The sequence below is a fragment of the Hyperoodon ampullatus genome, assembly GCF_949752795.1.
Source record: "Hyperoodon ampullatus genome assembly, chromosome: 4".
Taxonomy (NCBI): Eukaryota; Metazoa; Chordata; class Mammalia; order Artiodactyla; family Ziphiidae; genus Hyperoodon; species Hyperoodon ampullatus.
Genome location: NC_136917.1, coordinates 98,830,737 through 98,857,405, shown reverse-complemented (window position 1 = coordinate 98,857,405; position 26,669 = coordinate 98,830,737). Strand labels below are relative to the sequence as shown.

Below are 26,669 nucleotides of genomic sequence, written 5' to 3'. Positions count from 1 at the left end.
CTGTTCAGTGATATTTAAGTTCAGATTTGCTCATTCATTCATTTCAGTTGATTGGTCAAACACAGAACGTAAAACCTGGATCTTATTCCTCAACTTATTAGCAGGAAGTTTGGGGTGATCTGAAATATTCTCCAGCTTCTCCAGTAATGACCTGTAAGGTTTTGCTTTGATTTCACCTTCAGGAAACAGAGGCTCAGAAAGCACAGGCTCAGAAAAGGCTTTTCTAAGATTTTCACTCTCCTCTCTGTTTTGCCTTATGGATTCTTCTTGGAAATTTTCATTACCTTCTCCAGCACAGCATTAACACAGACTGTCTAATAATAATAAAAAATTTTAAGTAAGGTTTCTTTTTAAGCTACTAAACCTACAGATAAAAATCCAATGAAACATTTAACATAAAGTCATTAATCTGTATATTCTAAGAAAGAAGCACTTTTGGGACTTCCCTCGTGGTCCAGAGGTTAAGACTCTGTGCTCCCAATGCAGGGGGCCCAGGTTCCATCCCTGGTCAAGGAAGTAGATCCCGCATGCTGCAACTAAAGATCCCACATGCTGCAACGAAGATCCTACATGCTGCAACTAAAGCCTGGTGCACCCAAATAAATAAATATTAAAAAAAAAAATCTAAGCACTTTCTTCCAGGTACCCCTGGCACATGATAAACATGAGGAGGTTGATTCCTTATTATAAATATACCATAATCTAGAAAGAAAATTAAAACATAGTATGCTTTAATAAAGACATACTTTATATTTTCCCCAATTCATTAGATGTTTTACATCTTTATTATCTGATTTAATTAAATGAAACATTTCTGAAACATTTTCTGAGAGATGGAATTTGTTCTCAAACATGTTAATATCTCAAAGTAGGTTTTTTGTTTTTACTTTTTTCCCCCTAGACTTTGCTTATACCAATTGTATGCAATTGGAAGGGCATAAATATTTTGGTAAGAATTTAGTAAGTTAATGGATCAGTGATTTATAAGCAAACTCGTGATCCATTTTCCCTCAAAAAATGCCATTCAGTACTTAGTGTGTCAAAACAAAGCACACAGAGAAAAATAACTTCAAAAATTGAGAATCACTAAGAACTGTATCTGTTAAACCTATAAGTTTACTGATGAAGATGATGATGCCAAGTATTTAAGGCAAGCAAAAATAATAATAAAATCTATAAAATATGAAAACACCTAAACTAGCTTATTTTACCAAAGAGATGCCTCCCAGGTGACATAATAGGCTATAAATGCTTAGAAGGTTTTTCTGAAGAGGGTAACAGAGAAAGAATTCAGGGCCTTGGCTTGAATAGCCTCTTTTCTCCTGACCTCCTGCCTCCTCTTTTCTTGCCTGTCTCCCACTATAGAATGGGCGGACACCAGATGCTTTCCTTCACTTCCCTGTGTTACTGTATGGCAATATGACCCTGTTCCGGCCAACTAAAAAAAATGCTGTGGAGGAAGATAGGATTTTTGGAAGTTTTTCCTCCTTTTATATAAAAAAGACTCTGTCTTTTGTCTCTACTGTCTCCTCCCTCTTGCTTTGGACACTGATATGGATGTAAGGCCTGAGCATGAGGCAACAAACCTAAGGACCAAAAACAACAAACAGGATAGCCAAAGAGAAAGATGGAAGGGCCCTGGGTTCATGATGACATTGTAGATCCACTGTACAAACCCGGGAACTGCCTAACTCCAGACTTCTAATTAAGAGAGATATTTAAATGTCTGTACTGATTAAGGTATTCTCAGGTATTTTTTGTTACTTGTATCTGAGTATACCCAAATCTAGAGCTATAAACCTTGAGGTCCATCACTTCCAGATGCAAAGAGCTTTAGCCATTTATCACAAATATGATCATTTTCTATGTATGCCATGCTGTGAAAAAAGGTTGGGAAGCCCTATCCTATTTGATACATTTCTTCTTCCCTCACTTACAACATTTTGTCTGTGCCCATTCTAACCAATTCTGTCCAAGTCTCAGAAAATGAAGGGTCTTGATCAAGGTCAGCATCTCTCTATCTTTGCTTTTAACCTATACTCTACCATTTTGTCTATCAATTATTCCCTGCTTCTTCAACCTCTCATTCTTGACTAGCTCCTCCCCTGCAACCTGTAACATGCTGAAGTATCTTCTATCCTAAAATTTAAAAATTAAAAATCACTCTGGCTCTGTGTCCCTCTTGACTGCTACACACACTCTTTTCTTCATCAAACCAGGGCCAACATTCATGATTTCCATTTTATCATCTCCTGTTCACTCTTCCTGCTTATTTCTGTCTTCCTTATCCCATCACACCACTGAAATAGTTCTCAAGATGGTTAATTCCAACATCTTTACTACTAGATCTAATGGACACTTTTCAGATCTTCATTTTACTTGACTTTTTCTGCTTGTATGTGACACGTAACCACTCACAACTTCCTAAGTCTCTATTTCTTTGCCAGTGTTTCTCCTGATTCACTTCCTACTTTTCTAATTATTGGTCCTTTGCCTCCTTCATGGATTTCTTCTTAGCTCACCTTACATGTAAGCTGTTCTCCACATTTCTGTCAACTTTCTACTCTTTTCACTTGGCATGGTTCCACTCACGGGGCATTAACTTCCAACATATATGTTATTTGCCTTCAAAACCGTAATTCTAGCCCTGACCTTTCCTACATCTTGGATGCATATATGACCAATTATCAGAGGTCACCAAAAAATGGTTTCTATTACCTATTTAGAAAGTTTATAGCATGACAAATCATGTAGGATGATCTCAAAAGCCTTTGAAAAATTAGAGAAATTTTGGTTTCTAATCTAGTTTGTTTTAGTTTCACCATAGCTGTTTCATCCCACCCATTTTCTGCAGTGTATTTGCATCAATTCTGTATGAGATTCACATTTAAGATACTGAGCATTTCTCAAAAATTTAAAAGACTTGCAACATTTTTTATTTGATAAATTGTTTTTGAAACTGTAAATATGTTTAAAAAGTTCTTTTACTTTTTTTTTTTCAAGGATGTCTTGGCTATTCTTTACCATTTGCATTCCCCTATAAATTTTAGAATAAACTAGTCAATGTACACATATACACCTGCTCAGATTTTAATTGGGGCTGCACTGAATCTATGGATTATGGGGAAAATTTAATCTTTATTATGGTGTGTTTCAATATGATCAAAAATATTAACAAATACGTAAAAGACCTCTAACAAAAAAAGCCATAAAAATTATTAAGAGAAATTAAAGAAGATCTAAATAAATAGAGGAATACACCATGTTCATAGATTGGAAAGAGAAATTCTACCAGTTATCAAGACTTATTGTAAAGCTCCTGTAAATAATACAGTGTTGAATTGGTGCAAGAAGACAAACAGATCAACTGACTAGAAAAGAGAAAGTATAAACAGACCTATATATCTAAGGACGTTTGATTTATTTAAAAAAGAGGTGTTCTGGGGCAATAGGAAAAGGGTTTTTTTTCCCCCAATAAATTGAGTTGGATCAACTGGATGCCAATGGAGGAAAAATTTTACCCTTACCTCATACCAATTCCAGATGTAATCTAAAAGTGAAAGGCAAAATAACAAAGCTCCTAGGATATATCAGAGGGAGTAGTTTCAGGACCTAGGATGTACGTCAAGATTCCCTAATTAAGACATAAAAAGCACTTAACATAAAGATTAATAAATTGGACTACATTAAAATTAAGAACTTCTGTTTTAAAGACACTGCTGAAAATGAAAGGCTAGTCACAAAATAAATCTGCCCATATTCAATCAAAAAAGGGCTTGTTCTAGTAATATAGTTAAAAGTACAATTTGATAATAAAACGATGGACAACTTCAAGTAGGAAAATGAGAAGAGACTAACAGAAATTAACAAAAGAGGATATCCAAATGTCCAATTAATGTATAAATGTATTCAAAATGCAGATTAAAACCACAATGTGATAGTACTACATACCCACAAGAACGGCTATACTGGAAAAGATTGACAATACCAAGTGTCAGTGATGATACAGAGCAACTAGGATTAATAATCTGCCAGGATGAATTGTTAAAACCATTTTGGAAAACTTTGGCAATATCTACTAGAGATGAACATATGCAAATTCTACAGTCCAGCAATTTCACCAAAACATATGTACAAGAATATTCATAGCAACCTTATTCACAATAGCCAAAGTTGTAAATAATCTAAATATTCAAAAATAGAATGGATAGCTATATATTCAATCAATGGAATACTACACAGCAATGGCAATCAACAAACTACTGTTACAGGCAACAAATCTCACAATGATAATGTTAAGCAAAACAAGACAAATACAAAAGAACATATAGTATATGATTTCATTTATATACAACTCAAAACTGACTATGGTATTAGAAGTCAAAATAGTGGTTGCCTTTACAAAAGAGGTTAGTGGGGCTTACCTGGTGGTGCAGTGGTTGAAAATCTGCCTGCCAATGCAGGGGACACGGGTTTGAGCCCTGGTCCAGGAAGATCCCACATGCCATGGAGCAACTAAGCCCGTGTGCCACAACTACTGAGCCTGTGTGCTGCAACTACTGAAGCCCGCGTGCCTAGAGCCCATGCTCCGCAACAAGAGAAGCCATGACAATGAGAAGCCCATGCACCACAACGAAGAGTAGCCCCTGCTCACTGCAACTAGAGAAAGCCTGCACGCAGCAACAAAGACCCAACACAGACAAAAATAAATAAATAAAATTAATTAATTAAAAAAAAGAGGTTAGTGATTGTGAGGGGGGCAAGAAAGAGTCTTCTAACATGATGGTATAATGTTTTGTTTCTTGATCTGTGTGATACATAGATTAATAAATTTTCTGATAATTCATCAAGGTGTGTACTTTTCTCTTTGTATGTTGTACATTTTTAAAAAATTAAAGATAAGTATAAATGGCAGTGGATTAAAAGAAAATAACCCTTATAATTTATAAAATTCTTTATATTTTTGTCATGCTTTTTAATGAACACTTTTGGAATTCAAAAGACAGAATACTGAACTTTAACCAACCATGGCACAATGGCTGAAACAAAACAACTGTAGCTAAATGAAAGCAAAACCAAAATATTTTGAGCAAATAATAATAAGTTTTATAAAAATAAAATAATTTTAGTTATCTAAGCAACTTAGTTTTTGGTGGATTGACTTGGCTCCTTAGAAATGTAATTTTTTAATGTAAAATTATTCTGTGTAACAAGAGAATTTACCTTGGTTTATGAATGGACTATACAGTATATCTTTACATAAAATAAGTACATTTATTTCTAGATTCTAATAATTTTCTTAACTTACCAAATAAATGAGTGCTGCATATGAAGCATACATTATGCTAGTTAAAGCAGTCTTTGCTGGGAAAGAAATGATTTCAAACAAAGATCCCTTTCTGACCTGAAAAAACGAAAGAGTTTTCTTATTAAAACAAAAAATTTTCAACGTTACAATGTTAAATTTTACAATGTTATTGTAAAATGAGAATTCAAATATTTATAAAGTCATCTACTTTAGATCTGAGTTTTCTCACATCCTGAAAATATATTTTTTCTCCTTTACAAAAAGATACTTTCTTTTGATAATTTAAATCAATGACAAATCTATAAAAAATCTTGCATTTCCAAAATCTGAATTACTTTCTTACATTTACCAAGTGTGCTCACTAGGGGGTGCCGCTGTGCCTGTTAGAAAAACAGTCTTTGTCCAAATTAATGTAGTCATCCTTTACTAAATTCTTCACCTCTTCAATTAAGCAAACAGCAATCAAAATACCGAGCGTTTCCTGGAGATTAATGACCTGCTTGTAAATGTTAATCATGAGAATGCTGAAGGCCAGGCATTAACCTTAGATGATTCTTAAGCTTCAGGAAATACTCTGTGCTCATATTCAGCATGCTTTTTGAAACGTAGACATTTACACCAATAAAGAATTTGTCTCTCAGATGTTTCTACCTTCTAGAAGGTGTCCCTGCCTCAACATAACAGTATAATATATTCAGTTTAAGGGACTAGTATAATATATTCAGATTAAGGGACCTATACTCTCTTACAGGCTACCTCTGTTGCCTTGAGCTATAAGGATATGAAATGATGACATTAGGAAAAACATTCCCTTCCCATTCAGCAGTGAAGTGGCAGGTAGCCATGCTCCTCTGAAGTAAGAGCCAAGCCACTCTGAGGCTTCAATAACTCCCAAAAGGTACAAGCTGTATCCTAAAATCATGTAAATGCATAGTAAAAATGCACACAAATTAGAAAGAAGAGTATGTATGTGTTCATTAAAAAGTTATTTATAACACTGAAAAACTGAAACAATGATAGCAGAATGGCTCGGTAAATTATGCTATATCCACCCAACGGTATATTGCAGCCTTTTAAAAGGTGCTTCTGAAAAACATGTGATAATATTTTATTGAACAGACATTTATATGGCACTGTGTACCAGGTCCTGTTCGAAGTGCTTGTTGTTGTACTATACTCAGTTTTTGCTTACTGCTGTCACTACTGGTGAAGAACAAAACTGCCCATCACAATTTTCTTCTTTTCTCAAATGATTTATGGGATGCCGAAGCCAAGAATACTATCTAGCCTAGTAGCTAAGAGATGGTGGGGTAAGGAGGGAGGGGGAAGGGGTGTTTCCCTTTTTATTCCCTATCTTTCAGGCCATACCAACTCCTACACATAGGTATAGGTGGGGGCAGTTTTAGCCCACTCTCTCCATAAGTCAGTCTGGAAAATTTCCCAGAAGTTCCTGGCTTCTGGAAAGAGTTTCCATGAAATGAAGCAGCTGCTACTCTTTCCCTCTTGCTGAAAGAATCAAAATGATAGCATGACATTGAATACCACTATTGGGCTATAAGGAGACAAACATATAAGTAGGGAGCAGAGGTCAGGAAGGAAATCAGATATACTCCAACAGAATGCCTCCTAGTAGAGTAAAAGATTCATGAGTTTGTGAATATACGAATGTTTAAGTGGAAGGTCCATAGTCAATAATTGGTAGGCCATATACAGTAAAAATAAAAGTGGTGTCTGCATGCAGAGAAAATTACTCTCTGTTTCTGTTTCACTGCATCTTTCTTTTTCAGATTTTTGTCCTTCACCTAAAAGTAATTAAAATTGATTAGTTTCAAAATAAATATGTATTTTATATATGTTATGCTTCTCAATGATGAATCTGTATGTTGCCTAAGGGTCACTTTTTCACCATTTTAATGCTTTTAATAAATACTTGCTATTCCTGTAATAAATCAGCCCTGTAGAAAATACATTTCCTCCAAAATTTATGTGGCTACTGGCTAAGTAGCCATTTTTCCATTTTATGACTCACTTGCAATACATGTTTTTCATATTATAAACCACATTGTTTCATTTTGGTTTGCTATGAGCAGGAATAGTGTACGGTAAAAACTGAGATAAACAGGAGAAATTTGGAAAATGGAAGGCTTTGTCTAGATTGTCTTGGCCTGTTTCAAAAATTTTTATCTTAACTTCATAATTACATGAATTTTATTTGCATTTTAAGTTAAAAGTATCTTCATATCAATATTATACCCATATATTTCTTTTTTGAATTTGGAAATATTAACATATAAGATACATAGATATTTCAATCTTTAACTAAATTTCTCCCACATTATTTCATGTTCCACTTCTCCCACATAATTCTGACTGCCTTGTCTCAAAAAAGAAATATCTATATTCATCTTATTTTCACTAATAATGAGATAAATCACAAAAAAGCAAACTATAAGCTGTTTAGAAAATAGAGATCCACTTACAGATAACCTGCAGGTTGGAGAATTACCAGGTCCAACTTAATTTATGTTGTCCAAAACCATCTTGATGAGAGATATCAAGGGAGTTATAGGGGAAAAAACTCTAACAGTGATTCACAAATAAGTGTTGGAAGAAGCACTGACTGCTTTTATAGGTTCAGAAAATAGTGTTTCCTATAGGTTTGGGAAAGCTACATGATCATGTCTTTGCTTAGCAACCCACAATACTTGTGAAGACAGGAAAAACTCCTAGCAGTCCACAGAAAAGAGAGCTATCTGACTTTATTTATCCCAGTATTAACATCCTGTGGAGCGCTGCTCTTGAATGAGCTCTTAATCAGGTGGTCCTATAAAAGCTCAAATGTCCCAACCTCTTGGCCAACCTGCAAAAGTATGTCTTCAAGATTCCAATACTTTCTAGGAATTGTCTTTTTTTCCCAGGTCTTGAATTATACCACCCAAGATAGCCTCATGGCAAGCCCATCAAGGAGCTACAGAAGTTCCTGATATTTGTGAGGTTTACAGTTTAAACCCCAAACTGGAGTCTACCTTGGAGGGTGGGGGTGAGGAAGAAACTTTACTTAGATAAGCCTCTGACTTTCATCCTGAAAAAGGGAGCACAAGTTCACTGGGATCCACTTATGGCACACACACTTTTGAGGCTAAGAGTTTTCTTTACTTTGCCCATCTCTTGCCTATGCCACTCCACAGAGTCTGTTCAAAGTAGAAATAGACATCTCTAATGCCACTATAAGGAAGATTCTATCACAGAAAGAGCTCCTGGTCCTGTGGCCCTGTGCTGGGCTGCCAAAATCAACAACTATGTCTGGGAGCTGACGCGTCTTGGCTGAAGTCAGCATTCAAGCCAATTATCTAGGTCACTGAAGCCTAAGCTGCAAGCTTCACTCAGCCAGGCAGCTTACAAGGCTAAGCAGATGCAGCATTCTGTAAGTACTGCTGCTGGGCATATTAAAAATCACCAGGAACTTCTCAGTTTTCAGTTTCTAAGGCCCCTTGTAGAAGGTGCAGGTATACTACTATAATCTCAGCCCTGCAGAATGGGGAAAGGTTTGAGGAGCAACCTGACTCAGCACCCATATAGCCAGGTGCAAAGGAAGCCTCTTTTAACAAGATGGCCAGTTGGACAGCCCTGACCCCAAGTCTCTGCGCTCATGTCACAAGCCACTGGAATCTCTTCAGGTCACTTATATTGGTTGGGTCTTTGGGTAGTTCATATTTGGCACAATATCATTAAATATACACAGTACATGCTCTACAGCTGAGCATGCAACCAAAAGGCCTGGATAGATTGTCAAGAGAGCTCCTGTGACAGCGTCTATACTCTAATTATCTTGATGAGACCATCACTATATGCTTCATCTCAGACCACACCAAAAAGCTGAAACACTACCTAGTTACAGGCAGTGTCCTAATGACAATGCTCCTCTATTTCGAGTTCTTGAGGGAAGTAATCTGCCTGACTGGCATTCCAAGCTACACGATAGCCAGCAGAGTTTTGGTAGAACCATTTAAGGTAGAAATGCATCTTTCCATCATTCATCATCCTCAGATCAGTGATGAGACAGAGCACATGAAGAGGATCTTTAAAACTTAGCTTCTGATAGGTTAACTAGGCCGCTTACCTTTCTAAAGTGATGCCCTCCATGCATCCACAAAGCATATCCCCTGGCACAGTAATTCCATATTTCACTCCTTATATTTCTACATGCCACAAAGTTCCATCTTGACACAGGCAGCCTGACAATTCTTTTTTTTTTTAATTTTTAAATTTTATTTATTTATTTTTGGCTGTGCTGGGTCTTTGTTGCTGTGTGCAGGCTTTCTCTAGTTGCAGTGAGCGGGGGCTACTCTTCTTTGTGGTGCACAGGCTTCTCATCACAGTGGCTTCTCTTGTTGAAGAGCATGGACTCTAGGCACGCAGGCTTCGGTAGTTGTGGCACGCAGGCTCAGCAGCTGTGGCGCACGGACTTAGTTGCTCTGTGGCATGTGGGATCTTCCCGGACCAGGGATTGAACCCATGTCCCCTGCATTGGCAGGCGGATTCTCAACCACTGCGCCACCAGGGAAGCCCCAGCCTGACAATTCTTGAAGTAATTCATGCTGGAATCTACTCCAGGTAAGCTGAACTCTGTGCTATGCCACTTACCTCTCAGCACACTCTGGCACCATGGATACATTCCATTCAAAGACCAATTCACTGACCTCCACCACACCTCATATATTACTCTGTTGTTATTTTAATTCTCCAGGCCATTATCTTCACTATTCATACTTCTGTATCTTTCCTCACTGAGACTTTCACATTTGAGCTATGTTGTTTTCTTCCTTGCTACAACTTAGGTTCCTTTCAGTGGCAATCCTGAATCTCCACCTAGCTAATACATATTACCCAAGAAAAGCTTCTTCCTCACTCCTAACCCTCAAGGACCCCAGAAGCTCTGACTTGGGACTGTTCCCACTTATTGCACTTCAGCCATATGGAACTACTTACATTTCCTACATAAGTCATGCTCTCGCTTGCCTCAGCTTCTTAATATACACTGTTCACTTCCTTGAATGATTCTCCTACTTCTTCACTGGGCTAATTTCCCTTCCTTCAAGTCTCAGATCCAGTATCATCTTCTAGAAAGCCTACAGTGATTACTCTTAGGAATTATATGTTCCTTGTTGATGCTTCCATAGTACACTTTGCCCACTTTAATCATGCACTCAGTACACTCTACTGACACTGCTTACTTGCCTATCATCCCTAGAGTCCATGGGACATCTATGAATCCCTAGTACCTAAACTCTTGATTTTATATGTCAGGTTTTCAATAAAAATAATGTTTACCAAGTGAATGAAAAAGTAGAATTACACCTCATTTACTTCCAAGAAGAAATTTAACCATCTTATAACTTGTAAAAGATATTAAGAAGTAAAGCTGAAGGACATCTAGTTCCAGTAACATGGCAGACTGAGCTAGTGGGGAACCTCTCACACAAAAAAATCTAGAAATTCTATATAAAATCAAACTCCAAAAATTTGATATAAGACTGAGTTTACAAAAAGTGGAAGGAAGGAAGGAAGGAAAGAAAGAAGGAAGAGGGCTTCCCTGGTGGTGCAGTGGTTGAGAGTCCGCCTGCCGATGCAGGGGACGTGGGTTCGTGTCCCAGTCCGGGAAGATCCCACATGCCGCAGAGCAGCTGGGCCCGTGAGCCATGGCCGCTGAGCCTGCACGTCCGGAGCCTGTGCTCCACAACGGGAGAGGCCCGTGTACTGCAAAAAAAAAAAAAAAAAAAGAAAGAAAGAAGGAAGAGAGGGAGGGAGGGGAGAGGAAGGAAGGAAGAAGGCCTCCTATGCCAGGAAAGAAGAGGGAACTAAAAGCCAAGCCGTAAGTGTGTGAGATTATGTCCCAGGAACTCTGGGGTTGCTACTGGATCCTGAAATAATGGCTGGGGGCTTGAGTTTTAATAAAGATCCTGGAGATGAGACTTGGATGCACATGAGGTGAGGATCAGGCCTTTGCCCAGAGCTGCAATCTCAGTGAAAGGGGGAATAGAAAAACTGCACCCACCAGTCCAAAAAGAAGGTGAGGAAGCTGGTCTCCACCAGGGACTGATATCTCCAGAGCACAAGCAAAATCCTCTAGAGGAACAGTTCTGCCACAAAGGCCAGAAGGGATTTCTATTTTTTAAAAATCCTTATTGGAGAAAAACTTTAAAACAAAACAAAACAAAGAAATAATGAGGAGACACAATATAGATCACAATAGTCAGAAAGATTAGCATCCCCCCCAAATCTCAAAGAATAATATTTTAAAAGACCATAAATAAGTATTTTTAAAATAGATTTTTAAAAAGAAATAAACCTATAAAAGGACACTTTGAAAGAAGTGGAAATTTGGGGGAAAACACCAAATAGAATTTCTAGAGATAATATAATGTTTGAAATTTAAAATACATTTAATAAGTAAAAGAGCATATTAGATACAGCTGGAGAGAGCTGGTTAACTGGAAGACAGATCAGAGGAAGTTATTCAGGATGTATCAAAAAGAGATAAAGAAAAGGAAAATATGAAGAAGGTAAGTGGACATAAGGAATAAAATGAGAAGGTCCAAAGTATGTTTAGTAGGCATTCCAGCAGATGAGATTAGATAAAATGAGAAAGAGGCAATACTTGAAGAAATAATGGCTAAGAGTTTTCCAGAATTGAAATTATCCTCAAATTCAAAAATCGCAAAGGCTCCCAAGAATATGTACCCATTCCAAAAAGCATTTTGACAACAGCTAATAAAACTGAAGATGTGGGGCTTCCTTGGTGGCGCAGTGGTTGAGAGACCGCCTGCTGATGCCGGGGACACGGGTTCGTGCCCCAGTCTGAGAAGATCCCACATGCTGTGGAGCGGCTAGGCCCGTGAGCCATGGCTGCTGAGCCTGCGCATCTGGAGCCTGTGCTCCGCAATGGGGAGAGGCCACAACAGTGAGAGGCCCGCGTACCGAAAAAAAAAAAAAAAAAAAACAAAACCCAAAACTGAAGATGTGTATCCCTCATGACCCATCAATCCCCCTTGTACATATATACCTGGAGAAGTGTCTCATACATATGGACGAGGAGTCATTTACAAGAGTGTTCAGTGAAGCACTGTTTGTAATATAAAAATTTTGGAAACTAAATTGTCCATCTGTTCAGTAACAGATAAACTGTGGATTACTTTTTCTTATAATGGAATACCACGAAGAAGTTAAAGTAATAAACCATAGAACCATAGCTATATATATCAAAAATGTCGAGTGAAAAAGGAAGTTTCAGAAGGGTAAGTACAGTATCATATCATTTATATAAATTTTAAATATGCATAGGATGACAGATGTATAGAAATGTAGTTAAAATATAAAATGTGCATGAAAATGCTTACATCAACTTCAGGATAATGATTACCTTTGGTAGAAAAAAAAAGGAAGGGATCAGAGCATGGTTAATTATATTTCTTTTTAAAAAACATATCCAAAGGCAATATGGCAAAATATTACTACCAGTTTAAATTTGGGTGGGACTTCTGACAAACTATTTTTTATATATTTTGAAATATTTTATTGATAAGAATTTTAAAAATTAAAGCTAGCTCCTAAGACAATTAGAACAAGAGCAAAGGAGAAGATATTTCATAGGTGTTGATTCTGTATTGATGTCAAAAGAGACAGTATATGGACCCTGGACAAATCACTTAGTCCCTCAACCTGGTTCCTTCATCTCATTTCCTGGAATAAGTTATCACAAATGAGCTCTAACTTCACCTGTGGAAACTCACTGTCAAGCAAGGCAAAAGGCAAGCACATTGTGTTTTTTAGTTCTCATTATCGAATAGAAGGAAACAGATTCCACTGGAAAGGGAGATTATTTTCCTGCCACTGAACTTTCATGAGTATTGTGAGACAATTCTCCATAGATATCTCTCATTCCTGTACAGCAGCAGTCCCCAACCTTTTTGGCACCAGGGACTGGTTTCGTGGAAGACAATTTTTCCATGGACCAGGGGTGGGTGCCGATGGTTTTGGGATGATTCAAGTGCATTACATTTATTGTGCACTTTATTTCTATTATTATTACACTGTAATATATAATGAAACAATTATACAACTCACAATGCAGAATCAGTGGGAGCCCTGAGCCTGTTTTCACTTGCCACTCACTGATAGGGTTTTTGTTTGTTTATTTATTTAATTTTTGGCTGCGTTGGGTCTTCATTGCTGCGCTCGGGCTTTCTCTAGTTGTGGTGAGCAGGGGCTACTCTTCGTTGCAGTGTGCAGGCTTCTCATTGTGGTGGCTTCTCTTGTTGCGGAGCACAGGCTCTAGGTGCACAGGCTTCTGAAGTTGTGGCTCACGGGCTTAGTTGCTCCGCGGCATGTGGGATCTTCCTGGACCAGGGCTCGAACCTGTGCCCCTGCATTGGCAGGCAGATTCTTAACCACTGCACCACCAGGGAAGCCACTGATAGGGTTTTGAATATGAGTCTACAAGCAATTGATTTATTATGGTCTCTGTGCAGTCAAACCTCTCTGCTAATGATAATCTGTTATTTGCAGCCACTCCCCAGCACTGGCATCACCTCCTCAGCTCCACCTCAGATCATCAGGCATTAGATTCTCATAAGGAGCGGGCAACTTAAATCCCTCGCATGCGCCGTTCACAGTAGGGTTCACACTCCTATGAGAATCTAATGCCGCCACTGATCTGACAGGAGGCAGAGCTCAGGTGGTAATGTGAGCGATGGGGAGTGGCTGTAAATACAGATGAGGCTTCGCTTGCTCACCGGCCGCTCACCTCCTGCTGTGCAGCCCGGTTCCCAACTGGGTTGGGGGCCCCCAGCTGCACAGATTGGGCCTTCTGATATGGCTGAATAGCAAACAGCTTTGTAAGGATATGGTTGAATAGCAAACAGCTTTGTAAGCTAGAGAAAGTATATTCCTTTGGAGAGATCTAGAGATGTACTTCCCAAGATATGTCACAGGGCACTAAAGATAAAACCTTCTCCCTACCCTCCAGAAATATTTGTTTCTCTCTCTCTCTCTCTCTCTCTCTCTCCCCCTCTCCCTCCCCGCCCCCCTCGGATGCTGGGCAGATGTGCCAGGATCCCTATAAAAAGATAAGTCTCCTGATTTCAAGGTTCCTCTCCTGCAATGCAACTTACTACATGCATAGTTAACATCTGGCTGTCACCACACTGCCCTGTGGGAACTGACACAAGATACTGCTCTGGCTGCTGCTTTTGCTTGTCTCTTCTGTCAGTGTGTGTGCCTATGTATTTCTATAACTGTGGCAAACTAACTTGTTAGCTCATAAATAGTGTAAAATCTCAGCTCCTTCACAGTTTTAACTTAGCAAAGAGGAGAAAAAAGAAAGACTCTGAATGACAATAATGGACAGTGTCTTTAAACATAATTTCGTAATAAATACAGAAATATTCTTCAAAGGACACTTCTTACATCAACTCTCTATAAAAACTATGGGTCTAACAATGCAAGGAAAGAAACAGCAAGGCAAAACATTAGATTCAGAAAGACATTTCATTGGGAATTTAAAATAAAACAGTTCAGCTATGTTTCTTTTTGATGATCTAAAGATACAGGAATAAGCCTTATAGTGCTCAGAAATCCAATGGTTAACAAACAGAAACCATTTTTTACTTTCTCAAACATCAGGTATTATAAAGGTGCCTTTTATAAATGTTGTCTCAGGCAATTCATAATTGAAATATCTGATGATTTCTGGAAACATCAAAATCTTTGATTAAAAAGAGATTCCTATATACTGAATATTTTGTTTATTTTAGCGACCCATCATCTATTTTCTCAAATTCTTAAAACAACACAGATTTTTGTTTGAGGATTCATCCTTTCCCCATTCTTAAGTCATGTTGTCTGGATGGGGCTCCGACCCCTACTCTAGAAATGAAGCAGGTAATCAAGTCCTAGGCCAATCAATGCACCCCTATTTCCCTGGTTTAGAGGTAAGCCATTCTCTAAGAGTGAACCTCAGGACTTGGCCAGGAATGCTGGGTCAAGGACTCATTCTTTTCTGCTGTAACTGAACCTGGAAGGATGTAGCCTGGGAACAACTGCAAATCATCTTGTGACCACGAGGGGAAAGTCAGCCTATGAATGGAGTCAACACAGAGAAAGCAGAGCCAAGAGATCAGTAAAAGAAAGAAACAGGATTCTGAAGGTATCATTTGAGTACCTATATCCAACTATGCCTGAAACCTTCTCAACTCTGGATTGTTCGAGTACAAGAACTAATACATCTCCTTTCTGGCTTAACTCTCCCTTCAACAAAGGGATGCTTTGAATAATGCCCAGATTGAAAAACCCAGAGTTCTGTGCCGTAAGGTTCAGAAAAAAAGAAACTGGTCCTGAAAAACTTTGACAAAATATAATAGGACCTCAATAAAACAACATAGAACACATATTTGAAATAGACTTGGACACTGACAGGTCTATCGAAATGAGTTTATAGCTAAATATACTCAATACGTTATGTCAAAGATTATCTTGGAAACATAACAAGGTTATGGGGAAAGGGACACAAAGCACAATCATTTTTAAGGCTTGTTGTAGACTTTCTTTCAGATTTGACATAGGTGGTAATTTGCATGCTTATATTTAGGTTGAACCATTTGAAATTGATAGTTTCATTTAGTTCAATCAAATAACAAGGGAGAAAAATGTCTGCATTACTTCCTTTTTCACATTTATTTAAACGAGAGAATATACTATACTGAAAAAAGGCTCATCTGTTTATTTCTCTTATCCAACTATTCTTGTTTTACATCTAGGACAATCAAATGTGCTACATTTTCATTTTCCAAATCTTACAATTTCAAAATACTTCCTAAAAAAAGATCCATAGCCTGTGCAAATGCAATATTTACTTACCTGCATGTTATATAGGGGTTGCTTTGGTGCATTAACTTCCTTGAGCAGACGATGAGATATGTCCCTTAACTCTAAAAGTCTGCAGGCAAGCTGAGGCTGCAGAAATTTGGCAACTGATTTGGAGGATCTGGATATGCTGTTTAATCCTCGAATTAATGTTCCTCGGTTGATCTTGGCTAAAGCAACAGCCATTCTGATTTTGGATGTTTTTTTGCACGGGTTCTCTTTTCTGGAAAATAAGCCTTTGAAAAGTGACTGATGTGTGATTCTCCAGTGCAGTATTTATTTATTCATTTTTTTTATTTGAAATATAGTTGATGTACAGTATTGTTAGTCTCAGGTATACTATATAATTTGACATTTGCAAACAGTATGAAATGAATATCACAAGTCTAGTAACCATCTGTCTCTATACAAAGTTATTACAATATTATTGATCATCTTCCTTATACTGTATATTACATCCCCATTACTTATTATAGAACTGGAGATTTGTACCTCTTAATCCCCTTCACCTGTTTCACTCACACTGCTCCCTCCCTCCATCCCCCCTCACCCTACCAGCAACCACCCATTTGCTTCCAGTGCATTTTTTAAATCTACTTCAGGCAGAGACAAGTACCACATAACTGTACACTGTGCCTGATACTAAGTGTCCAATAATTATCTCCCACCCTCCTTACAACTCATTGGTCCCACCCAAGGTATTTAAATATTTATATGAATATATGATTTTTTCCTTAGGATAAATATCCAGAATTAAGTTAGTAGCCTAAAGATATAAATTTTTCATTTTTCTCTCTGGATTTATCTGTTTTTTGCATTTTTTTTAAAAGAGCTCTTTCAAAAGTAAACAATCTTTTAAAAAAATATTTATTTGGTTGCACTGGATCTTAGTTGTGCAGGTGGGCTCCTTAGTTGTGGCACATGGGCTCCTTAGTTGTGGCTCACAGGCTCCTTAGTTGCAGCTCTCTGGCTCCTTAGTTGCGGTACATGGGCTCCTTAGTTGTGGCATGCGAACTCTTAGTTGCAGCATGAATGTGGGATCTAGTTCCCTGACCAGGGATCGAACCCTGGCCCCCTGCATTGGGAGCTCAGAGTCTTAACCACTGCACCACCAGGGAAGTCCCAAAAGTAAACAATTCGTATTCAAATATCATTCAGTGTTTGAATTGTTCAAATAAAAATTCTTATTCAAAACTGTTACAAATATTTTCCCAGCTTACTTTAAAATTTTTAAATGATAAAATATAGCATATATACATGATACATAATGTACAATTTACTTAAAAATATTTTATTAGTTAAGGTGCATATCAAAGGAATGATTTTAACGATCCCAGACTCTTGCATCTTCCCATACATAGAAAAGTGCTAAATTCATCAACTTGAGACATCTGTTTTTTTTTTAATTGAATGAAAAGTTCTTTAAATTCTACAGTGCTTTACAATTTTCAAAAGTTTAACATACATGATTTCATATAATCCCACAATAACCCCTTTTGTCCAATCTCCTAACCTTATGTTGCTCCCCACTTCCTCTCCCCACTGGTAACCACTAGGTCATTCTCTATATCTGTGAGTCTGCTTCTTTTTTGTTTTATTCACTAGTTTGTTGTATTTTTTAGATTCCACATATAAGTGATAACATACAGTATTTGTCTTTCTCTGTCTGAATATTTCATTTTAATGCCCTCCAAGTCCACCCATTTTGCTGCAAATTGCAAAATTTCATTCTTTTTTATGGCTAATATTCCATTGTATATATACACCACATCTTCTTTATCCATTCATCTGTTGATGGACACTTAGGTTGCTTCCATATCTTGGCAATTGTAAATAATGTTGCTATGAACATTGGGTGCATGTATCTTTTCGAATTAGTGTTTTTGATTTTTTGGATATATACCCAGGAGTCTAATTGCTGGGTCATATGATAGTTCTATTTTTAGTTTTTTTTTTTTTTTGAGAAATCTCCATACTGTTTTCCATAGTGGCTACACCAATTTACATTACCAACAACAGTGTGGGAGGGTTCCTTTTTCTCCACATCCTCACCAACATTTATTTGTGTTCTTTTTGATGATAGCCATTCTGACAGGTGTGAGGTGATATCTCATTGTGGTTTTGATTTGCATTTCCCTGATGATTAGCAACGTTGAGCATCTTTTCATGTGCCTGTTGGCAATCTGCATTTCCTCTTTAGAAAAATGTCTGTTCAGTTCTTCTGCCAATTTTTTAAGCAGGTTGTTGGATTTTTAAATGTTGAGTTGTATGAGCTGTTTATATATGTTGGACATTACCCCTTACCAGTCATATCATTTGCAAATATCTTCTCACATTCAGTAGGTTGTCTTTTTGTTTAGTCAATGGTTTCCTTTGCTGTGCAAAAGATTTTAAGTTTAATTAGGTCCCATTTGTTTATTTTTGCTTTTGTTTCCTTTGCTTTAGGAGATGGATCAAAAAAAAATATTGCTGCTATTTATGTCAAAGAGTGTTCTGCCTATGTTTTCCTCCAGGAGTTTTATAGTATCCAGTCTTACATTTAGATCTTTAATCCATTTTGAGTTTATTTTTGTATGTGGTGCTAGAGAACATTCTAATTTAATTTTTTGACAAGTAGCTGTCCAGTTTTCCCAGCACAGCTTATTGAAGAGACTGTCTTTTCTCCATTGTATATTATATAATAAAAATAAAGAATTATTTCTAACAACAAAATATGTTTCTGACCCCTTTTATTTTCCCTGCCACAAAACATGAAATAAATTTGTTCCCAAGAAGACCATTATTGCTTTTAAGAAGAATAGTATATTAGAAACCAAATCTGGGCACGGGGGTGCATGGTCAAGGATTCTTCGTGGCTCTGGGAATACAAAGGTGACAGCAGGGAAAGGCTACTTACATTCCTTAAGATGCAGAAGGAGATGTTCTTCTCTTTTAAAAAAAACAGTCACCAGTTTATGATGATGGTTCCAATGCACTCTTACTTTCAGTGAGTTATTTTTTAAAATTAGCTCTAACAGAAGAATTTTAAATAAAAGGTTTTTCCCCTCTGAAGTACCAGCTTTTCCTTTTTGTCTACTCTCTATGCTATGTATTTTCCTACCAAACCATATGTGTAAATTTAAATGTTGAACTGAAATTATGAAGTCCTCATTTCCTTCTTTTTCCCTTTTTAATTTTTTGACCCTTGGCCTAAGCATCCTGGAGTCAGTGGCAAAGTGTGCAAATTCAGATGATATTTTTTGTCATATGCTCATCATCTGAGCATATCAGCAAATGTCAGAAAAGAAAGTCCAACTCCCAACCACCACCAACACCTCAGAGATAAACAAAGGTACTTAAAGACCATTTGCCAAAACAAACTTAGCATCATTTAATCAGATTGATTCAAGAATCCTGCTCCATATTTCTCTATTTGAGCTCCATTCTTTGAATATATATCCTGCTTTCCCCATTACTTTTCTTTTTTCCAGAGCCATGCCCATTTTTCTATCATCAGCAGTTTTAATGCTGAACTCCAATTTCTAGTAACATCAGCTTTTTACTACCCTACATCTATAAAACCAGCCTGTCAGCAAATCTTATTCAGTTCTTTCTCTGAATAGTCCCAGAATTTGACCACTCCTCACTAGCCCCAGTACCAACACTCAGTCCATTTTATTTAAATACCACTGTCATCTCCTCTCCAGACTTGAAAATTAGCCTCGTTAATGGCCTCCCTGCTTCCACCCTTCCCTACTTTCATTCTGTTCCTCAACACATTGGCCAAAGAGACACAATTAAAACTTAGATCACATCAGATCTTGCTTTTCTGCTCAACCACTTCAGTGGCCTCCTGGTGCACTCAGTGTAAAAGCCAAAGTACATACAATGGTCTACAAGGTCCTACAAAGGCTGCCTCTTCTTTACCTCCCTGGTCTCACAGTCTTTTTCTCTCCCTTTTCCTCCTTCATTATTTATTGAACTTGTTAGGTATACTCCCATCTCAGGGACTTTGAACTAACTATGCCATTTGATTCCCAAGGACGCCAAGGTTTGCTCCCTCACTTCCTTCAAGTCTTTTTCTTTTTTTAATTTTTATTGGAATATAGTTGATTTATAATGTATTAGTTTCAGGTGTACAAAGTAAATCAGTTATACATACACATATATCCACTCTTTTTTTTTTTTTAGATTCTTTTTCCATATAGGCCATTACAGAGTATTGAGTAGAGTTCCCTGTGCTATACAGTAGGTTCCTATTAGTTATCTATTTTATATTTAGTAGTGTGTATATGTCAGTCCCAATCTCACAATTTATCCCTCCTCCCCCCCTTATCCCCTGGTAACCGTAAGTTTGTTTTCTATACCCGTGACTCCTATTTTTGTAAGTAAGTTCATTTGTACTCCCCCTTTATTTTAGATTCCACATAAAAGCAATATCATATATTTGTCTTTCTGTGTCTGACTTACTTCACTCAGTATGACAATCTCTACGTCCATCCATGTTGCTGCAGATGGCATTATTCTGTTCTTTTCTATTGCTAAGTAATATTCCATGTGGTATATATGTATCACATCTTCTTTATCCATTCCTCTGTTGATGGACATAGGCTGTTTTCATGTCCTAGCTATTGTAGATAGTGCTGCAACGAACACTGGGGTGCATAGATCTTTTTGTATTATGGTTTTCTCCAGGTATATGCCCAGGAGTCAGATTGCTGGGTCATATGGTAGTTCTGTTTTTTGTTTTTAAAGGAACCTCCATACTGTTCTCCATAGTGGCTGCACCAGTTTACATTCCCACCAACACTGTAGTAGGGTTCCCTTTTCTCCACACCATCTCCAGCATTTGTTGTTTGTAGATTTTTTTGACTGGTGTGAGGTGATACCTCATTGTAGTTTTGACTTGCGTTTCTCTAATAATTAGCGATGTTGAACATCTTTCCATGTGCTTCTTGGCCATCTGTATGTCATCTTTGGAGAAATGTCTATTTAGATCTTCCCCCCTTTTTTGATTGGGTTTTTTTTTTTTTATATTGAGCTACATGAGCTATTTATATATTTTGGAGATTAATCCCTCGTCGGTTGCTTCATTTGCAAATATTTTCTCCCAGTCTGAGGGTTTTGTTTTGTTTATGGTTTCCTTTGCTGTGCAAAAGCTTTTAAGTTTAACACATTTTTGACGGGAGACATATTACGGCCACAGGCGTTAGTTTATGCAAAAATCTCCTGGGTCAATAATGTGTTAATTAGATCCCACTTGTTTATTTTTGTTTTTATTTTCATTACTCTAGGAGGTGGATACTTCCTTTAAGTCTTAATTCAAGAATCACTTTCTCACTAAGACCCTCTTGGTCTTACCTTTCCCATCAGTTGTTCTCCCTATCCCTACCCCTACTTCACATCCTTTCTCTGCTATGTGTTTTATTCCCCTTAAGACCTACCATTAATATAATATGTAGTTTATTTTCCTTGTTTTTTGGTTTTCTATTTGACTAGGATATAAGTTTGGGGTTTTTTTTAGGACATAAGTTTTACGGCAGCAGTGTTCTATATCCATCTGGCTCACTGATCTTTCCCCAGTGCCTAGAATAGTGTCTGGCACATAGTGGGTGCTCTATAAATATATTCATTTAAATGAATGAATGAAAAATATCAGAAAAATATAACAAGTTAGTATAGATAAATATTGGAAAAATATAACAAATATTAAATTAGAAACTACCCAGAAAGATTTCAGTGCACAATGTGCTCTGCGAATTTTCACAACAATGATAGTGTCCCACAAGAAACAACTCACCAGGGGCTTCCCTGGTGGCGCAGTGGTTGAGAGTCTGCATGCCAATGCAGGACACACGGGTTCGAGCCCTGGTCTGGGAAGATCCCACATGCCACGGAGCAGCTGGCCCCGTGAGCCACAATTACTGAGCCTGCGCGTCTGGAGCCTGTGCTCCGCAACAAGAGAGGCCGCGATAGTGAGAGGCCCGCGCACCGTGATGAGGAGTGGCCCCCACTTGCCACAACTAGAGAAAGCCCTCGCACAGAAACGAAGACCCAACACAGCCATTAAAAAAAAAAAAAAAAAAAAGAAACAACTCACCAAAGACAAAAATACAACTGAATTATAGAACACTCTAGTTACAGTTCTACTCTCATTATATTTAGAAACCCCAATACCAATACAAGTAAGTTCCAGACATCACTGGTGCATCCCCTGTGAAACGGTGCCCCACAAGGTTAAAAAGCTCATTCTGAAACTGTGCCCCATAGGGTTAACAGAAACTGGTGACTGACAGCAATTCTTTAGCTTGTCTTACAGAACAGCAGATAAGGGAGAGTCTTGTTAAAAACCCCTATGCTTGTAATCTGCCTCCACTGATCAAGCTTGCCTTAATTGTTCCTGCAAATTGCATACCTTCCAAGCTTCACGTAGCTTAGACAAATACTGTGTATCACAAGACTCCTTTAACCAACCCCTACAGATAACACTTCTGACATATGGGTCGCTACAGTAATGGCTGCTTCAGAAACATGGAGCTAATCTTGCCCAGTTCAAACTAGTCAAGACCACTTGACCATTCAACTGAACCTGCTCAAGTGTGCAATGGGTGACCTTTTGACATCTGAGGGCCAAAAGTTCTACCCCCAGATCATGCTAACACCCACATTTTCTGAACATACATCCTGTGAAGAAGCATGTAACTCAGATATGCCTGCAAAGAGCAGACATTACCTCACCTTTTTCCTGCCTCCAAACACCTCCACGGGCATCTCTGACTACCCTATACTCTTCATGCACTAATAATCCAAGCCCCTTGCCTTTGGGGAGGTGGATCAGAGATTTGCTCTCCTGTTTCCTCACTTGGCTGCCTCTTGAATAAACCCTTTCTCTGCTGCAAACCTCAGCGTCTCAGCATTAGGCTTTCTGCATATCAGACAAAGAAACCTGGTTTGGTAACACCAGCAGTTTTTGTCCCACATGTTTAAAAAAAAAAAAAGAATTCATAGAGAATTCAGAAAAATGTATCTACACATGTAAAGGCCAAAATTTTGCATGGATTCTATTATGCTCTGTCTACAATCCTCAGTTTTGTAGTATACAGTTAAGTGCAAGATAATTACAGAATAAAATACATAACCACCTTTCATAATTAAAACCCACAAAATTGACCCTATTTACCATAAAAGATTTCTCTCATTCAAGTAAAGATCATCTGAATTAAAATTTTTTAATTTCCTAATTGTAGCATGCATTTTTTCATTCGTTCAAATTTAAAAGTTTAATATTTTAAAGTCCTCATATGGAAATCATTTGCAATTTGCAAGTGTAAACCTTAAAAAGTTACTTTTACTAAAAGATGTGGATACTGAGCATATTGGGGTCTGGGCTGGTTGGAAGGGAGGGAGTGGAGAGTACAAGACCTCAGAAGCCAGGACCTCAAGTCAAAATTCTAAAATTAACTTTCCCCAGCCCCAGAAAAAAAATGTCCTTCAAAATCTTTAGCCATGAAGAACTATTTAATAACCAGTATTCTCAGTGTATTCCTCTATAAAAAATTCCACCACCATCACTCCCACCGAATCTCTAAATCTTTTTTTTTTTTTTTTTTTACTCCAGGCCAGCAACATGGCTTTTTCCTAAATAAATAAAATTAAATACCAATCACAAAACTTAGAGATTTAAAATACAACCCAATTAATAAAGCCCTCTAAGTAGTCTTAAAACCATTCTTTTCAGTATGTTTGGGAACTATGGCCCACACTAGAAATAATAAAATCTGCAACATTTATAATCTGACCTTTAAAAATAATCTAGTTAAGAAAAGAGTATTAGCATTGTTTTCTGGATAATTTATTTTTGAAGAGCAAATAACTTCAATGTGTTACAAAATCCCCTAACTACTCAGGTTTCCTGCTAATCTCAGCAACACTTTCTTCAAAGTAAATGGTGGAAAAAGAACAATGTAAGTGTTTTGAAAATGAGAAATAAAGTAACTTTATGTTTATATTCTTTTCTTGGGTGGGGTATAGTTCTTATAAGTGAATGACTTCAGGGATTTGGAAATAGGAACCTAGAGTTCTTTGGGGATCAGAATATCAATCTATTTCACATAAAGCATACTTATGGCTCTAGTGATAAGGAGGCTATGCAGAAGGTAAGAAGAGATGAAGGAAGTTGTAAAGAAAGTTGCAACTTTGATTAAATACAACCCAGTTTCTCTAATGTTGGCAATGGTGGGAAAATCACAACTTGGAAGGACAACAGGGCTTTCCAGGCCTAGGCTTCCTTGGCTTTACCTTGAGGTTTTCTCAATAATTACTGACACGACTGTGCTGGCCTTAACCATTTTACATCCTAGACCAAGCATCTCTTTCCTTAATACTCCAGAGCATAGCCAAGAAAAATCTCTCATGTTTCAAAAGAATTTATACCAAGACTAGGGGAATACAAAAAGAGGAAGCAACTAGACACCAAGATTAAAATATGGAATTACAAAATCCATTTTGCCCTCTAGAGCTTTTAAGGCTTATCCTCTCCTACTTAGCCAGCCACCACCTAGATGCCATCTTACCACTGTGCATCCAGATACTTACATTTCAGTATCACCCATTCCTAAAGTCTAGACTCAAGACTGATGCCATTTATTCAAATTTACTTAACATTCTGGAAACATGCTATGATGTTTCATACTTTTTTGGCATGACATTGCTTCCTCTGGAATATTTTCCCCTGTTCCTACCCACTTACCTGATCCCTTTCTTCACCTTCAGAATTCCTATTCATCCTCTGAGACCCAGTCTAAGCATCTTTCCTCCATGAAGTCTTCTCTGACTACTCTATGTAGAGTCATTCCTTCCTCTAAATTGTATATGCCTCTTACAATATTCCATTGCAATTACTTGTTTATGACTCTGTCTCCATGAGATTAAGGTCACTGACGGAAGGAACCCTGCCTTGTTTAATCTCTGTATTCCTTCTTCCCAGTTCCAGGCAAAGTATTTATTAAGTGTCTAATGCCTGGTTATCTGGATGAATGGTTAAAGGTAGCTCTAATACCTCTCCTTTGGAATGAAATATACAGACTTTGTGATTACTATGTTACTCACAGCGCTTTTTTGTTTACTTCCAGGTTTTAGCTATGTTCCTCATGTTGACATTGCCAAAAGTCTGATTTCTGGATAAGTAGGTTGTTACTGTACCATATAACTTTATAACATATTCTATTCCAACTGTGGCCAAAATGACTAAAACAACACTTTCCCATTAAGAGTTGCGTACTTTTGGGACTTCCATGGTGGTCCAGTGGCTAAGACTCTATGCTTCCAATGCAAAGGGGCCCGGGTTCGATCCCTGGTCAGGAAACTAGACCCCACCTGCCGCAACTGAGAGTTCGCATGCTGCAACTAAAGATCCCACGTGCCACAACGAAGATCTTGCATGCCACAACGAAGATCCTGCATGCCACAACAAAGATCCCGCATGCCCCAACTAAGACCCGGTGCAGCCAAATAAGTAAATAAATATTTTTAAAAAACGAGTTGTGTACTTTTGAGTAAATCAGGTTACCTGTGTCCCCTAAACAAGATGTCACTTTTTCCTAACTAAATGTCTTTACGATTCTCTACCTATCTCCTTCCACTCCCAATATTATATCTAAAACCTTTTTGCAACAGATGTTTAAAACATATCCATATATACTGTTTAAACTGATATCACTATTTTCTTTCCACATTAAAACACACACCCATGCCGTATTTATCTTTCCATTGTTATAACTTGTATCAGTTATGCTTTTTCACTGACTTAATTGCCACAGATTTTAAAGTACATCTAGATATTTTTCTGATTTTATATTAAGCAAATCTTAAGTAAACTACATTGCAACTGTATCTATGAGAAAGTTCTAGATTTCCAATCTAATGGTAGAGTGACTGTCCTTAAACTTTATTTATCTTTCTACCTCACTTCCTTGTCCACAGTCTTTCTGCTTTCCATAGACCCCTCGCAATTAGTAAGAGTTGAAATGGTGTTTTTCTGAGGTGAAAGTAATGTTTTCCTAAGCTTCAAATACCGATCTCAAAATCACAAATTAAATAATTGGTACTAAAAATACAATATACTTTTTATAATCCTTTCAAAGTTATAAAATCACATTACCTGATTAGACTGTGATAATCTTAGGATGGTAGGGAATTCATCTTTAAACTCATCTTTAAGGCCCATGATTGCTTTCTGGATCCCCTCGACTAAGACAAAAAGAAGTTAGGGAGTTAGAAAAAAAAGCTTAACTAAAAATCCCCTAAACATAATTTAAAAGATCATGGAACACTGGGTCCACCTAGGGGATTTAATTCCCAGTTTCCACACCCATATCCCCTTTACAGGAAGATTGTGCATACTTCTTCCAGAGAAGTTCTTCAATACCTGCCCACATATCCACCCAACAGGTTTGACTGGCAT

The 26,669-nt window shown here is 37.6% G+C and overlaps 1 protein-coding gene across 1 annotated transcript; it reads right to left on the bottom strand.

Annotated features, from left to right (window-relative positions):
* Positions 1-30: 30 nt before the first annotated feature.
* Positions 31-26,669, bottom strand: SPATA9 (spermatogenesis associated 9; the record flags this gene model as incomplete). The annotated part of the gene is given in 7 exon segments (XM_079702677.1): positions 31-275; positions 278-314; positions 5,309-5,404; positions 16,223-16,432; positions 16,434-16,451; positions 26,367-26,455; positions 26,609-26,669. Coding segments are annotated over 7 exon segments (756 nt in total).